We start from the raw sequence: 16,927 nt of genomic DNA, 5'->3' as shown, positions 1-16,927 counted from the left end.
AGCCCAATGTGGGGCCCGAACCCACGACCTTGAGATCAAGACCTGAGTTGAGATGAAGGGTTAGATGCCCAACTGACTAAGCCACCCAGGTTCCCCTGTGGTTCATCTTAAATTAATATTTGTACATGGTACAAGGCAGAGGCCAAAGTTTACATTATTTGCAGGGCACTTGGCTGGCTCAGTTGGTGGAACGTGCAATTCTTGATCTTGGGGTTGTTGAGTTTGAGCCCCATGTTGGGTGTGGATTACATAATAAAATCCAAAACAAATATCTAATAATCTCAGCACCATTTGTGGAACAGACTGTCCTCTTTCCATGACTCGTTTTTGCATTTCTATAACATATCAGTTACCCACGTGTGTGTGGGTCTGTTCCCTATTCTCGACCAGGTCCTCCGCTTTTCCATGTGAATTTCAGATCAGAGTATCAATTTCTACAAAAAAGCCTGCTGGGATTTTAACTAGAGATACAATGGAGGTATAGATCAATTTAGGGAATGCAATAGCTCACTCATTTAAATCTTAATTTCTCTTGGCAATGTTTTAAAGCTCTTAGGACCTATCTTTTGATATTAAAATGTACTTGTTGGGGCATGGGTCTCCGAGTTTCCTGAATCTATAGGTTTAAGTTTTTCACCAAATTTGAGTGAAATTTTCTAGCCAGTGTTTCTTCAAATATTTCATGCTTTCTTCTCTCTTCCTGGGATTCTGAAGGCACAAATGTCAGACCCTGTATTATCGTCCTGCAGCTCTCTGAAGCTCTGCTCGTGTCTTTGCTGTCTCCCAATCTTTTTCTGTTCTTCAGATTAAATTCTTTTCGTTTATCTCCAAGTTTGCTCTTTCCTCCATTACACTAAAGACCATTCTGGGAGTTAATTTTGGTTACTGTGTGTTTCAGTTCTGAAATTTCCACTTCGTTCTTCCATACATACATAGCTATCTTCTATTTCTTTGCTGTGATTTGGGTTTTTTCATTGGCAACAAGACTATTCCTGATTACTTGCTGGAACACTTTTGTAATAGTTGCTTTAATGTCTTTGTCAAATAATCCCAACATCTGTGATAGCTCAGTGCTAGCATCTCCGGATGGTCTTTTTCTGAGAGTGGAGATTTCTCCCCATTTCCTGGTATGCCAGGTAATTCTGGATGGTTTCCTTGACATTCCGAACATCATCAAACTGGGTCTTGTTTGAATCCTACGGAAAATACCAGGTTTTTCTTTCAGCAGGCAGTCAACCTGGTTAGGTTGCAGGCAAAGGTTTATTTGTTTAACTCCGTCGTAACTGACATAAAACGTTAGTTTCATGTGTATAAGATCAGGCAAATGTTTTGACAGCTGATCAGACACTGGAATCCTAGCCTTCAGAAGGCAAGTGGGAATATGAGTTCAACTTTCAAAATCTTTGCAGTGCTTTTTGGACCTACTGCATGTGAATGCCTCCCAGTGGCCCGACTGGGATTTGGGTGGTGGTCTCTTTATTAGTTCAGGCGGAGTCTCTGGTCTGCTGAAAAGGATCAGATCATACATATGTGCAGGCTGGCAATGGACCCAGCAATGGACCCAGGAGTTCACAAACAATTTACCAGGTCACTTTCTGAATTCTTCCTCTCTGTGACTTCTGATACTTTCTGGTTCCTTCTATCTCTCGTTCTCCGGCCACTAGACTACTTTTGCCACGGTGTTTACACCCAGGCCAAGTAGATGGAGGGCAGAGAAAAATGCAGTGGAGACTGGCTCTTACCCTCTTGGAAATACAGCTATAGGTGATGCCCTGACCGTCCTGGGATTGCCTGGGGGGAGGGCTGTAAGGGAACACAAAACAAGGGAAAAAACCAAAACAAAGGATTTCTACACTCTCTTGGGCGTAGTAGGAGTTACCCTTCTCCTTGAGCCAGACCGAGAGGGCTTGAGGTCCCCCGTCTGCGCCCCAGGACTCACTTCTAGGTTCTCGGTGTGCCGAGTTCAGGCTGGGGGATACCAGAAGGGGAGAGAGGACTCACCGCTGGCTCAGTGGTACTTCAAACTCTGATCTCCCCTAATCCACCGGTTTCCTTTCACGGTCCTCAAACAGCTGTTCCACGCACTCAGCTCCGCCTCATCGGGAACCAGCCCAACCAGCGCTTTTGTTTTTTAGTAACCTCTACCCCCAACGCGGGGCTCAAACTCACGGCCCCGAGACCAAGATCTGCACTCTCCTCTGCCAGCCAGGCGCCCCCCAACTAGCGCAAGAGGGATGCCATACTTGGGACTCTCTTCCGCTCTCATAAATTTTAACCGCAGTACTAGGGGAACATTTTCCTTGCGTCTCGAAGAGAAATACTACGAACTACTACGATACTGCCATTACCACAAGGCGGGTTTTACTAGGTTGCACGGTAGGGGCGCAGTGAATACAGGGATCTGGTTTTTAGGTTCATTTTCAGTACGCGGGAAGGACAGGACCTCTTCCTGCTCCTGGGCAACTAATTTCACATGTCTCATTTTGAACTGGTTTTAGAATACTGTGAAGGCCATGCCCACCAGGCGGTTGTTAACGTTAGGTATTTCTAAGGGCAGCAGGCGGTATCGACTGTAAAATTCTGCCAATCCCGCGTCTCATCAGTGACTTAAAATCTGTGGCTGAGAAAGATTATTTTTAAGACAAAAGGTTGGCCGGCCAGGAGGCCCAAGGGGGAGAAGCCAACCCTTGATGGCAGAGAACACGTGCGGCCGACCAGCAACACTTCACAAGGTGCAGAGAGTGGGCCTTTGTCAGAGAAACACGAAATGCGACGATCTGACCTGCTGACTACATCTGGAATCTCAATCACCACGGTGACTTCTCCTGGCTTGTCTCAGCGTCAGCAGTGTTGGATCAAACACGCCACCGACAAGGTGCTGAAAATTCGTCCCCGGAAGCCGGATTACAGCGTCTAGAAACACTTCATGATTAAAAAACCAACAAAAAACGAACAATGAAGGATACGGCACTGCAGTTTTCAGAACATACGATGTTTGCTGTTTTGTTGTTTATGTGGTGTTTAAGAAATGCAAAACGTTTACCAACGGATTCTCCTAATAACTTTATTTTGTGCAGGGACAAATAAACACAAGTTTTAGGTTCGAGGATTTCGGCTTCTCCCCACAGAAGAACACGCTCCGTTGCGGGCAGTCTTGTCTCACTTCCCGACTGCCAGAAGCAGCGTTTAATAATAGACACAGCTCTCGGCAGAAAAGGCAGATGCTGTCCCTAAATAATCCTTCAATTAAAATTATGAAATAAAACTAAAGGCTGGCCATACCCTTTCCCTGAGAACTGTCCTCCTGCCGACAGCTCTTGTGATGGAGCTTCCCGCCGCGGGGACCGCGCTGAGGGCTTGAAAGAGGTGACGCCATTCAGCCCTCGTCAAGTCCCAGGAGCACCTGCGAGCCTGGTGTCCGAAGCACCCTGAGACCAGGGTCGGCGAGCAGTGGGGCCAAGACTGGAGGCCAGGGAGTCTGGCGTGCGTGCGCCCTCTGCTCTGAGCTACGAGGACCCCGGGACCCCGAATCCCAGTCTGTCCCTTCCAGGTTATTTTTACGAAGTACCGTTAAGAAGTGGAAGGTGTAAATGAGAGGAAAAAGATCCAAAAAATCCTCCAGTGACCCCATTCGTTCTAGGCGGCGGGGGTACCACAAACCCAAAATACCCTTTACTATTTGATGTTACTTTTCTTAACCAAGAAAACCACCTTGCCATCAACATAGATCTTCACAGAAAGTCATGTAATAAAAGGCACTGACAGACAAAAAAAAATTACAGTATCACTAGGCTTATTTTAGACTAAATGAATATAGTATATGCCAGTCAAGAAATCCATAAATTCTTGAGAAGTTAAAAACTTCAAGAGACAACATATATCCATATAATATTTTATAGACTTCTCGGAAACATGAAAAAAGTCATATGGCTGACGGAATTTCCCAGGTTAAAATGTTGTTCAACATGACAAATTCCTAACAAAAAATATTTTAACATAGGAAGCAACACGCGAACATTTAGGTGGTGAAACTCGGGTTACAATTATACGATGAGTATCAAATAACCTCATACTTCTGGTTCAGCGGACAACATAACATCGTGACAGTCACACAACATCCTGGTGAAGGGAGAGACGGGCAGCGGTGGCGCAGACACCCGCAGACTTCACGGGTCACATCGTTAGCCCTTCTGAGAAAACACAGACGGGAAACGCGTGGCAAGGCCTTCTGGAATACGGTGGTCTCAGTACAGCAGTGACCATGCGCTTGAAGTAACTGCGGTTGTTCTCGGGCACTGAAAGCTGGATTCAAAGCAAATATCTGCTCAACAAGCGAATGATACTACGAATCCTTTATGGTAAAAACTGCAGGCTAAAGCCGCAACGTTTTAGGTCAAGCATACTTGGTTCCATGATCACTTGGAGACACAGCTGAGACGCCTCGCCCACAGACAGGCGTGCTGCTGTGCACAGAATTCCACTCACCGTACCCGACGGTGGTGGGTCCTCAACGACACAATCGTTATGCTCCAGAAGAAACCTATCAATGCAGCAAAATGTATACGGTTCATTTTCTTTTAAAGACAGATTCACTAAATTTAAGGAAGAATGGGCTTTTATTGACAGCTCATTTTCAAATTACGGATACAAACTTAACCATGGAATAATTATGTATTTCGCCCAACATCGATCTGCAAAAAGTTTCCAACATAGATGCATTTCTTGTTCAATTTCCAAAAATAAATAAAGGCTTTCTACCTGAAAGCATTTACAGTCCTAGCTCTCTAACGCAAACATTACAAAAAAGTACAAAAAACGATCTCCCGCTTCTGAAGAGCCCACTTAGTTACATAAAGTATTTTCTCTCCCGACACTGTTTTCAAATTCAAAAGATATTTACTTCCAAAGAAGGGTCATCTTCCTTCCAAACCATTCAGTCCGTTTCCATGGCAACGCTGCGGGATTCCTTGGCTACCATGAGTCGCATTAGTTGACTGTGGAATTTCTCAATCTTCTTGACATCTTGGGCTTGGTCTGTTCTATACACCAAACACTGCCAGAAATTTCAAAAGCGCACATTAACTCGCACATTAACTCTTAAAACTGGATTAACAATGTAGCAAATGTAGGATTGGGTACAAACCTGAGTCTTTCCTACCACATTTTATCCCATTCCCTCCAGAGGTCATACTAAGGCAAATATAATCATTTCTTTCTTTTTCTAATGTTTATTTATTTTTGAGAGAGAGAGAGACAGACAGACAGACAGACAGACAGAGAATCTGAAGCAGGCTCCAGGCTCTGAGCTGTCAGCACAGAGCCGACCGCAGGGCTCGAACTCACAAACCAGGAGATCATGACCTGAGCCCAAGTCAGAAGCTGTAACAGACTGAGCCACCCAGGCGCCCCAATACACTCAGGTTTTTAAGACCCCAGCAATTACATTCCTTTAGTATCTTACAGTATTCCCAACTCCACTGCTGTCAATTAAAAAAATGAAATGAACTTTATCAGAGGTGTCTCAAAAATGACCAATTAAGTAATAAGCTAAATCCTGCTGTGGGGTCTGATGAGGACTCAAGGACTGGAATCAGCTTATTTTTCCCCTGGGATCTGGTCATAAATAATGGAGTTATACTGGGGAAAGCATAGCAGGACCAGGATCACTTTTCCTACCGCAAATGGGAGATGGGGAGGAGGCAGTAATGAGAATTTAAGAGAAAATCCAGCATCACTTGCTCACAGCTGGTCACTGCCTCAACTAAACCGCATAAATCTGTCCAACCTTGATATGCTGAAGGGATGTACGGTGTTTAATCCAAACCAAATTCTTCTTTGCTGTAAGTTACACTGTTCACTAGGCAGGTACTTAAGACCTGCCGGAGGTCTCTCAAATACCATTTTTCTACAGTCTTCAAAAATATCAAATTTCAGCTGGCAGCTCTTTCCCTCATTTTGTAATAATAGGTCCATTTTTCTCCGGCCCATCTGAAGGGTTCACATGAGCCTTAAACAAAGGGAATGAACGATCCTGCAATAATGTTCATCAACTTAAGTAATCTACAGTTCGATCTTATCATCCCCAAATGGTCTGAATCCACTCTGCCCTCCAAAATCACTTACTGAAAATGTTTGCTCACACATCGTGGGATGTGTGACAATCTCGTGATGAGGCTGTGAGGGCGAATGGATCTGCCTTGTCACTCCGGTCTCACAAAAAAGATTTCAGATTCATAGAAGATGTTTAAATCGGTCATGGGAGGAGGAAAAACCGATGCACAAATGGGATTATAGAAAAGTCAAAGCCACATGGGGACAACAATAAATGTAGCCCAAGGCTGAGTTTGCGAAGGGACCGTTAACTATTAAAACGCATTAGCAAGGGAGGTACGCAAACTTGTTTCAAGGGTGAGTAGAGACCAGATTTTTACCGCTGGAGCGGATTCCCAGATCTACTGTTCAGGAGAATGGGTTCAACTGTGTCTGCTTCCTTCCAAACACGGACTAACTCTCAGCAATTTTAACAAAGAAACAAGATTGTATTTCGATCTGGTCACAGGAATCACAGGAGTGATGCATCAAGTCCTCCCCAAAACCGCCACCCGGGAGTCCTGAACCAGGCAGAATCACGACCAGAGGCGGAAGGTCCTCAATTTGTGTGAACGTCAGTTCTGTGTTGTTTGCTGTTTTAAACACAGAATGCAGCAGTTTCCACTCCGTGCCCGTCACAGGGAAACGATCCTCAGAGTGAACGCTCAAGGCTCAGGGACACGCGTGCGGCCCGAGAAGAGGCGGGGCAGAGCCTCGTCCTTCCCCACAGGTGGTTTACGGCCACGCCCCAGTAGGGTAAGTGACTGCCGCCGGGGCGCTTCCAGGTCAGGAAACTGAGGCCCGGAAAGCCAAACTTTTGGCCCAAACCTCTCCAAGGCTGAAGGGCCGGGAAAGGGCCGAGCTAGGATTCAAACGCCTTGATTCCAGGTGTGACCGACTGCACCTCCGCTTACTTGTCCTGTCTCACGTTTCCAGTGACGTCACCCAACTTAAGTGGTTCCCGGAACACGTGGTGGTCACGCAAAGTCTGAATTTGTGCAACCTGACAATGGGACCTTCAACACAAATATACGATGCAAAAGTATAATACATAACCGGAGACAAAAAGTGATTTCCAGTCACTAGAAGATGTTTAAAAGAACTAACCTACAAAAAACATGTTTACCGGGGTGCCCGGCTGGCTCAGTCAATGGAGCGAGTGACTCTTGATCTTGGCGTTGTGAATTCGAGCCCCGCGTTGGGCACAGAGAGAACTTAAAAAACTAAACCTTACGAAAGAAAACAGTAGTGGAAAATAAACGCCTGCTCGCTAAGTACCCTCCGGATCAAGACATCATGCTAACCACTAGCAACACAGGTAAGAATTCTCTGCTCCCTGTTCTCTCGGAAGCCCACAATCTACTACGAAGACAAATAGGATGAAACAATGACGATACAGGACAAAGAGAGCGAAAAAGAAAAGCTGGAGGGAAGCAACCCTCTGAGCTGGGTCTGGGAAGAGAAGCATCAGTCTTGCCACACTGGGGCGGGGGTGGGATTCAGAGCTGCAGACACGGACACAGATCCCTCCGAAGCACGGAGAAGTGGGAAAGCTCACGATAGCCCGCGGGTCCCAGGAGCCCCCAGGTAACAGAAAAGGCGAAGGGTGGAGGGGACACGAGGCTGCGGCCATGCGAGCAGCGATGGGGGAGGCACTAAGGTTTCTCGGCAGGGTCCTAATGAGCAAATGTGCGTTTGTAGAAGTCCCTCGGGACCACTGAAGATGAACCGGCGGCAGGCACACAGTCAGGAGACCGGTCTGGCAGGCTCGCCAGGTGAGGACGACGCCCTGAACTGAGGGGAGAAGAGCGAAGACGGGGCCCTCGTGGCGGGACATGAGACGCGGGCGCTCGGGCCGGTCATTCCCGAAGGCCCGGGCGAGCACGTGGGCACGTGAGAGGATCAAAATACACGCTCTCCGAGTGCAGAACGGTGCAGGTGAGGACGGGAAAGGAGGGAGCCTGACATGATCCTAGGGTTTCCGAGCAGGTGGGTGAGAGTGTAACCAACCAAGGCCAGGAAACGGGAGGTGGCAGTCTGGTTCCACTCTAGATGGGCTAATTCTGAGAAGCACCGACGCGAGGATGCTCAACAGAGAGCTGGGCGGCAAGTGAGGAGAAAAGCATGAGCTAAATGTAAAAATCTGGAGACAGGCCTCGACCCAGGCAGTCCTGGGCTCCGTGGCTGAACGGACCGCTCCAGAAGCAGTATGGAAAGATGGCCAAGGACAGAATCCTGGAGAAACCAATACTTATTACAAAGAGGAATGAAACAGAGAAGAGAGAAAAAAGTCAAATGGAACAACAGGTGCCAAAACAATTCCCACCGGAGAGTGGTTGCCCGCATCAGACCAGCAGGGGGGTCCGGCAACATGCGAGCTGATGAGAACATGAGGTCTGAGAATGAGGGGCCGCTGACGGGATCTCACCCAGAGCAGCGCAGCAGACGAGAGTAGCTCAGGGGAGAGCAGCTCAGCAGACGGCCACTGGCGGTGGGGAGCAGCGGCCGGTGGGGAGCAGGTGGCAGGGGGCCGAGGGACTACCGGGATGTGTGCAAGTGACAAGACAGAGCAGACGGGGAAGGACAGAGGGTGGACTCTAAAGCCCAGAACCTGCGTTCAAATACCGTCACCTTCTCACACGCTCATAAGGAGCGTCCACTTTGGGTCTCCACACTCCTCTCGCTTCAAGTCTGAAAGTAATTAAATTACACCTGACATACTGTGTTGATGAAGGAAGTTATTCCCCAAAAGTCTATAAAGGCAGCTTCTAGAATGAGGTTGACTTTGGGACAAAATGCAAAGTAAGCATCCTAACAGGCGATCTGTATAAATGCTACAGAAGTAATTTCAAAAGGATTAATTCCAACAAGTCTGGAAGTATGCAACAAATAAAAATGTATACTTACAACTAAATCATCTGTTACTTTAATACACAAACTCCCATCAGAATGCCTATATTTGAGAACCACACGTGCCTGAAATAAAAATACACATTTAGAAACAGTGAAGTCAGAAAACATTTTTCAAAAATAACTTAGTCTTCAGGTACGCTGAAAGCACTCTTTTAGAATTAATAGCCAAAACACCCAGAAGCATCTTTGCTATTATCGAAACGAGGTCGGAAAAGGTATTTCAGTCCATTCCTATCGCTACAATTCGTTTTTCAAAAACTTTTTTAAAAGCCGGGTATTTAACTTGCAGCCAGTTGGAAGAGATGTACCGAAAATTCCCAAAACACACCCACATGCAGGGAACGTCCAGGAGACTCTTCAGGTGGTTTGGCATCAAGAATACACAGACCTTTCTTAAGGGCGCCTGGGTGGTTCAGTCGGCTTAGGATACACAGACCTTTCTTGACTTATGATGGGGTCATGTCCCAATAAACCCACCATCAGATGAAAATATCATACACTGAAAATATCATGGGCGCCTGGCTGGCTTAGTCGGTACAGCATCCGACTCTTGATCTCAGGGTTGTGAATTCGAACCCCATGCTGGGTGTAGAAATCACTTTTAAGAAAGGGGGTGCTTGGCTGGCTCAGTAGACTCTTGATCTTGAGGTTGTTGAGTTCAAGCCCCACGTTGGGTGTAGAGATTACTTAAAAATAAAATCTTAAAAAAATACATATCGTTAAGTCGAAAATGCATTTCACATACCTAACTTACCAAACGTCACAGCCTAGCGGACCCGAAACATGTTCCGAACGCTTACATTAGCCTCCAGTTGGGCCAAATTATCTAACACCAAGCCTATTTGATAACAAAATGCTGAACGTCTAATGTAATTTGTCGAACACCACACTGCAAACGATGCCTGCGTGGGTACAGAGGGGTTCGGAGCGTACCGGCTGTTTATCCTCTTGATGGCGTGGCCGATGGAGAGCTATGGCCTGCTACCGGCGGTCCCGGCTTCGTGGGAGCATTGTCTGCTGATTACCAGCCCAAGAAAAGATCGAAATTCAAATTCGTAGCATGCCTTCTACTGAACTTATATTGCTTTTGCAGCACCGAAAGTCCAACCAACGTTAAGTTGGGGACGGTCTATTTACTGAAGGGGACCCCACCATGCCACCTCAAACCTATCACTCTGGCATAAGGACTGACCCGAGCTCAGAGCAATTAGCTCTCTCTGCCCCTTCTGGCTACAAGCAGGACATAAATGAACCTTTGTAAAAGTGACATGAATTTCTTTTTTTTTTTTTTTTCAGTTTGTTTATTTATTTTGAGAGAGCCGCTCACGCATGTGCGAGGGGGAGGGCCAGAGAGAGCAACGGAGAGAGAGAATCCCAAGCAGGCTGTGCTGTCAGCATGGAGCCCAACGTGGGGCTCAACCCCACCAACGTTGAGATCATGTCCTGAGCTGAAATCAAAAGGCGGATGCTTAACCGACTGAGCCCCCCAGGCGCCCGACATAAATTTCTAAGAGTAAAGGTGTCCCTTTCTTCCTTACTGGGAAAAGAGGGCATCGCAAACCTTACGACTCTCATTTACCACACATTCCCACAGCATACCCTTCTTCCCGCAAGTTCCAAACCCGCTTTCCTTTGGGTACCCTCCTTCCCACACTTTAGGACCTTGGTAAGACGGGTTAGAGGCCCCGATTCTGTCTCCTCAGTCACACTGCTTTGTGAACTCGCGCACATTCATGTGCACACGTGTCGGGGTTTTTTCCTCTGTTACTCTGTCCTTTGTCAGGGTGATTTGCGGGTCCCCAGTTTTAAATACTAAACCTAAGGGGGGTAGAGGAGAAAGTTCTCCCTACCCTGCAATACCCACCACCCCGCCACAGAGGAATGATGGGAAAAGCAGTGGGAAAAACAGCAGACGGGGCGTCTGGGTCCAAATCCGTCTCAGGAAGCCCCGCCGCGGCGGTCCCTGCCATCCCTCCTCCAGGCTCTCAGGAGGCGGATTCGGACACAAACACGTCTTTATCATGATGGCACGACACGATGCGTTACGACAGAAAAGCAGAACCCTGTCTTGGAAAGAAGTCTCCGTCCTCAACTTTTCCGGAGTAATTCCTACATTGAGCGCCATGCTACACAATTCCTTTCACTGCTCGGCATGCTACGGTTAGGCAGCCAAGAAAATACTCACCTCAAAGAAAGCACCTCCCGACAGAGTTCACAACTTGGCTAACATTATTCTTTTTTAAGAATAACGAGAGAGAGAGCGCACGAGAGAGGAAGGGGCAGAGAGGATCCCAAGCAGAGTCCACGCTGTCAGCGCAGAGCCTGACTCGGGCCTTGAACCCCTGAACCGCGAGATCATGCCCTGAGCTGAAGTCAGACGCTTAACAAACTGAGCCACCCAGGCGCCCCAGTAGGAACGTTTTTAAAATGGTTACAATGTAGAACCTGAAATCTCAAGACAAGTCTGGAAACAATATAAAAAGGGGTATTGAGAGCTGTAACCTACAGCCTTTCCCATCATGCTCTCTGCTCTCCCAGGATTGGGGGACAAAAAGGCCGCCACCATGAGATTTGTTTTGGTGAAGGGCAAAAGGGAACTCACCAAGCACTTATGTAAATTACAACTAGATTATCTTTGGACACCCGATTCTATTTATTGGGCTATTTAATTCCGTTCTGCATGTTTTAGATAATCAGCTTTCCAGAAACACAACGAAACCTTACAATGTACAAAGCACGACAGCTATGTAAAGTCATCTCTCTGTTAAAAGAATGCTTGCTGGCTTCATGAGGAGAAGTGAGAGTCACTGTAAGAGGGTCCATTTTGTAAGTTAGGGGGCACCTAAGACAACCAGGTCAGACGCCACAAAGAGAGAAAAAGCCCTCAGGTTCTTGTTTTCTTGTGAGTTCAACCGAAGCACCAGACAGAGGACAGCACGGATCAAATCCCACGAAGGCATACTCGGGGCGGGGGGAAATGCTAGAAGAGAAAACAATGATTTAAGTTGGGGGAAGGGGAGGCGTGCGAAGGCTTCCCGAAGGCAGCTGTGGAAATGCATGCCGTTCTGCTTCTAGGGAAGAAGGCAGGGGAGAAGCTGAAGCAGCTGCACGAACGAAGACAATTCTGGAAAGTCAGGGCACCAGAGTGGAGGAAAAGCCAGAAAGACTGAGAGGGTCAGACTGTGGACCGGGAGCCTGGACTTTCTCCGGCAGTCGGTGTAAACACACCATTTAAGCAGGAAACAGAGAAGTCGGTTTTTGTCTCAGACGGTGTGGCCTGAGTGAATGAAGGAGGGACCGGAGACACAGAAGGACCGACTAGGAGGTTGTTACGTGGTCCAGCGGGAACACCGTCTCCAGCGACGTTAAAGGTGGCGGGTGTGCTGACGGGCTCAACGGGTGGAAGAGGACAGAGGGTTCCGCACGACCGAGGAAACGTCTCTTCGTCTTCACAGACCGGCAGGAAGAGCTCAGACTCGGGGTTTAGAGAAGTGGGTTTGAACTTTGGCTTCACCTCTTAGACCCCGGGCAAACCAGCTAACGTACCAAAGACTGTTCGTTTCCCTCCAGGGAGGGTCTTAACCACTCACATAAATCACACGCAGAAGGACCTGAATGGCTGTCACCTGGAAGGCGCCCAAGAAAACTTGGTCCAGCTCCCCCTCCGCACTCCTCCCCACACACCCGCAGAAGGCTGTCATGAGGAGGCAGAGGTTTTCAGGGCACTGGGATTTTCTATGGGGTGAGGAGCTGAAAGGTTCCCCCTCTGGCCTCTTCTAGACTGGCCGTGTTCACAGCAATCCTCTGTAACTACCATTTTATTTTCATTTTCCCGACCCTGCTCTTGAAACATGATGGCTCCCGATGGGAACGTGTATGTTCTTTGCCCTGTTTTCAAACACTCTGGTAGCTGTGGGTACTGCTGGACGCGAGTCCTGGGCCGCACTGTCCCCGCAGCTGGAGCTGGAGAAGCAGCGTCCCTGCACACAGGGAAGTCGGCCAATGGAGGAGCCAGGGATCCGGTCATAAACAACATACTCAACCCCCAAAACATCTAACCCGTTCCACCACCCCTTATCATTGCAACCTTTTACTGTAAAGAATGGACTTTTTATTGTCTTACAGCTTCTTGCTACTTTTCTAGGTCTAGAAACCTAGCAAGCTTTTTAATTAGCAAGGAGCTATTTATTATTATTTTTATGTCTTACTTTATATTTGAGAGAGAGACAGAGACAGAGCATGAGCAGAAGAGGGGCAGAGAGAGAGGGAGACACAGAATCCGAAGCAGGCTCCAGGATCCGAGCTGTCAGCACAGAGCCGGATGCGGGGCTGGAACTCACAAACCCTGAGGTCATGACCTGAGCCGGGATCAAGAGTCAGATGCTCAACCGACTGAGCCACCCAGGCGCCCCATTATTTAAACACTCTTTGGGTACGACAACAAAATAAATAAAATCTCCAGCGGAAGAAAAATCAAGACCCGAAGGCTTAACTTCCCGCCACTGGGACTTCCGTGCCCTTTAACGGTGACCTGACCTCTGGCATCTACTTACGACTTCTGTGGCGGTGGTGAACGAGCCCCCTAAACCCATCTGCAAACGCTGATGTTCTGGGGAAACGGTGCAAGCACTCTCACTTACTCAAGAGGGCACCGACCTCCGAAAGGTTAAGAACCACGATTCTAAGGGGTGCGGATGCCTCCCAACTGGGGGCCCTCTTTCAAGTGTCTCGGCGGGGACAGACAAACGTCCCGGTTTTATTTGCAGGAGGTCGGAAGAGGGCACCCGGGCCGCGGCTGCAGGGGGAGGAGCCCTGCCCTGAGAGACACGTAAACCCAGCGAAGGCGGCGGGGAGGTTGAGGGCCTGGGGGCGAGGAGGGCATGCGCAGGGCCGTGCGAGAACCCCGTCCGGCCGCTCCCCGGGGAGGAGAGAGTCCGTCTCCGCTCACCGCCAGCACCGGCCAGGGGGCTGGAGAAGCTCTGGAGGCCGCGCGGGCGGCAGGGAAGACATCCTGACCCGCGGCCCCGCCGGCGACTTACCTTCATAGGGTCGGCGAGATAGAGTTTCTCGGCCGCGCGGCTGAACTCCTCCCAGGTCTGGTACTGCGGCATCGTGGGGCCGCAGCGGAGCGCGAGAGGAGGCGAGGCCCGCGACCGCAGGCGGAGCGACCCGACCCACCTTCCACCCACCTCGGGGAGCCAGCGACCGGTGCGAAGACCCAGCGGCCCAAGATGGCGGCGCCTCCTCGCACCAACGCCCCGTCCCATTGGACGGCCCGGCCCGCCCTCGCCCAATGGGAAGGAGGGATGCTGCCAGGAGGGGCGGAGCCGCGAGCGTGCGCGTCTGGGAGCTCGCCGGGAGGAGTCGAGAGCCGGGAGACAGGTGGCAGGGTGCCACAGCGCCCCCTGCAGGATTGGAGGAGCGGAACTGCGTGGTCAGGCCCAGGGTCCCGCTACCGCGGTGGAGCCGCTGGGCGGGAAGCGCAGGAGACAAGAGCCCGGAGACCACCGGGTCCGGCTGTCGCGCCCGCAGCCTAGCGAGGGAGGAGGAGACAGAAACGCAGGAGTGCAACCGAAAAGTTTGGGCGACGGACCTTTATGTGGCTCACTGGGCCCCGGAAGAAGCGCGGTGGCCTGGGGGTCGCCGGCGCTCTAGCGGAGTCCGGGGGTGCCTGGGACAGCCAGGCCCACTGCAGATCTGGGAGCAGGGAGTGTGCGGGTGTGTAGGGGCGGGGGGGAAGAGAAGAAGCCAGGGTGCCCTGCGCCAGGGTACGAGATGTGCCTTGGCTCTCCAGGCAGTGGGGTGACGCTTGCTTTCACCAAGTTTGTTTGGTTATATTTTACGTACAGTAAAACACACTGGTGTTAAACGTACAGTCCGCTGCATTTTGACCAACGTATATGTGTGTATACCCATTGGTCAATATGCCCAATACCACAATCAGGATCGGAGACCTTTCTTCATCTCCAGAAAGTTCCCTTGTGCTACTTTGTATTTAATCCCCCCCAACACCCACCCCTGCCACCAGACGATCCCTGATCTGCTTTCTGCCACCATAGATGAGTTTTTCAATGCCTTTCATAGGGCTCCAGCTGTCACCCCGTACAGGGCAAGGAAAAAAGAGTAAGCTAGGAGGAGATTGGGGAAGACGGGGCGTTCAGTTCTGGGCTTGAACTTCGGGACATCCAGGTGGAGCCCTCGGGTAGCTGAGCTGGTGTCTCCGTCAGAAACTGCAGGAGGGGTGTGAAGCAGCAGTCATCAGCAGATAGGGCATCAGGGAGCCTTCCTCGTGGGAGGACAGCGTGGGAGGACAGCGTGAGAAAAGGAGACTAACGGCAAACCTGGGGAACAGCCACAAGCTCGAAGGGTTAGAGAGACGGAGCAGAGCCCACAAAAGAGGCAGAGGGGAAATTGTCAGAGAGAGAAAAGGAGGAGGCCAGGAGGGTTTTTGACGTGAGGGGAGGAGCAGGTTCTGAGGAGGGACCAGTCAGTGATCTCAGGCGGCAGACAGGGCACAGGTGCAAAGACCCGAAACAAGTCGATTGATGGTGGTCGTCGGTGACCTAGGCCGGAGGGGCCGCGGTCAGCCTGCGGGGTCTGGGTGCAATTGATGGAAAGAAGCGAAGAGATGGAAAAGTGGAGGCGGCCGCTTTATACTCTATCAGAGCCTAACGATACACGGAAGGCTCACAATGTGGTTTGAAGACATTGGCGAAGAAAGAGTGTTTTGTTTTTTTGTTTTTTTAAATTGTTTATTTGAGAGAGCAGGGGAGAGGGGCAGAGGGAGAGAGAGAGAGCAGCCCCAGTGCAGAGCCCAACACGGGGCTCGATCCCACAACCCTGGGATCCTGACCCCGGCTGAAATCGAGAGTCGGATGCTCAACCGCCTGAGCCTCCCAGGCACCCCCGAGAGTGTTAATTTTTAACATGGAAAGAGCTTGTGCCTGTTTGTAACTTCCAGAGATGGAATCGTACGAGACAGAGAGATGAAAAGTACAAGAGAAATTGCAAAGTGGGATCTCAAAGAGAGTGTGAAGGGGAGGGCCAAAGGTACAGATGTGTGACCGGGGGAAGGTTCCCCCCTGCCTTGCGGGGGACGGGGAGGGAGGAAATGGTGAGCTGCGTTGTCCACACTTTACTAACATCACTTGTGGGTAGGAAAGAGGGTATGATGAAGAGGAGGACTGAGGGCCAGGGGCCCAGTTAATGAGAATTGAGTGGAAGAGCCACCAAGAACAGAAGCGGGAGGCCTGGGGGGCTCAGCCTGTTAAGCGTCCGACTCGCGGACCGCGGGTTCGAGCCCTGTGTCGGGCTCTGTGCTGACAGCTCAGGGTCTGGAGCCTGCTTCGGATTCTGTGTCTCAGTCTCTCTCTGCCCGCTGTGTCTCTCAAAAATGAATAAACAGTAAAAAAAAAAAAAACCCAGAGGAAAAAAAGACCATAGAAGTTGAGACAATGCAGCTCTGTCACAGCGAGGAACGGAACGTCTGTCAGTTGCAAGGCGGACCTCGTCCCAGCTTCACGGAGACCACACCTTGGCGGAAAGGGTGACAGTACAGCAGGGATTTCCAAGGTGAGGGTGCCCGTCATTCGGCCTGGGCCCGGCCCCTGAAGAGAGAGAAATGCGGATGAGGAAGAGGTTAGACTTCCGTGGATCATTCCAGTGCCCACGGCTACACTCGATGCATTCTCTGAACCAGGTTATTTTCCCAGCTGTAGACAAGCGGCTTCCGGAAGGCTACCAGAGGAGTGCCCTCTGTAAAGTGCACTTGGCTTCATTGTCACACACACGTATCTCATTTGGGCGTTAAAACAATCCCGTGAGGGGGGCCCTCCAGTCCTTATCACGACCCTGGAAATCTGCAAAGCCCAGAAAAACAAAAGTATCTTAGTAACTCTGTTGGTAGAAAACTTGACCTGACCTC

General features: G+C 49.8%; 1 protein-coding gene across 2 annotated transcripts; it reads right to left on the bottom strand.

Moving 5' to 3' along the window:
• Positions 1-3,050: 3,050 nt before the first annotated feature.
• Positions 3,051-14,253, bottom strand: SRP9 (signal recognition particle 9). Of its 2 annotated transcripts, XM_006942597.5 has the most exons (4): positions 14,043-14,253; positions 8,998-9,066; positions 4,901-5,053; positions 3,051-4,540 (listed from the first exon to the last, which is right to left on the bottom strand). In XM_006942597.5, the coding sequence occupies exons 1-3, from the start codon at positions 14,112-14,114 to the stop codon at positions 4,934-4,936; spliced, it is 261 nt and encodes an 86-aa protein (XP_006942659.2). In that variant the 5' UTR covers positions 14,115-14,253; the 3' UTR covers positions 3,051-4,540; positions 4,901-4,933. The 2 variants fall into 2 exon arrangements, with proteins under 2 accessions (XP_006942659.2, XP_003999136.3); XM_003999087.6 differs by lacking the exon at positions 3,051-4,540 and having other exon boundaries at positions 4,598-5,053.
• Between the last annotated feature and the right edge of the window lie 2,674 nt (positions 14,254-16,927).

The sequence above is a fragment of the Felis catus genome, chromosome F1 (assembly GCF_018350175.1).
Source record: "Felis catus isolate Fca126 chromosome F1, F.catus_Fca126_mat1.0, whole genome shotgun sequence".
NCBI classification, from domain to species: domain Eukaryota; kingdom Metazoa; phylum Chordata; class Mammalia; order Carnivora; family Felidae; genus Felis; species Felis catus.
The sequence above is the reverse complement of the archived record's forward strand: the minus strand, read 5'-3'. Positions and strand labels throughout refer to the sequence as shown.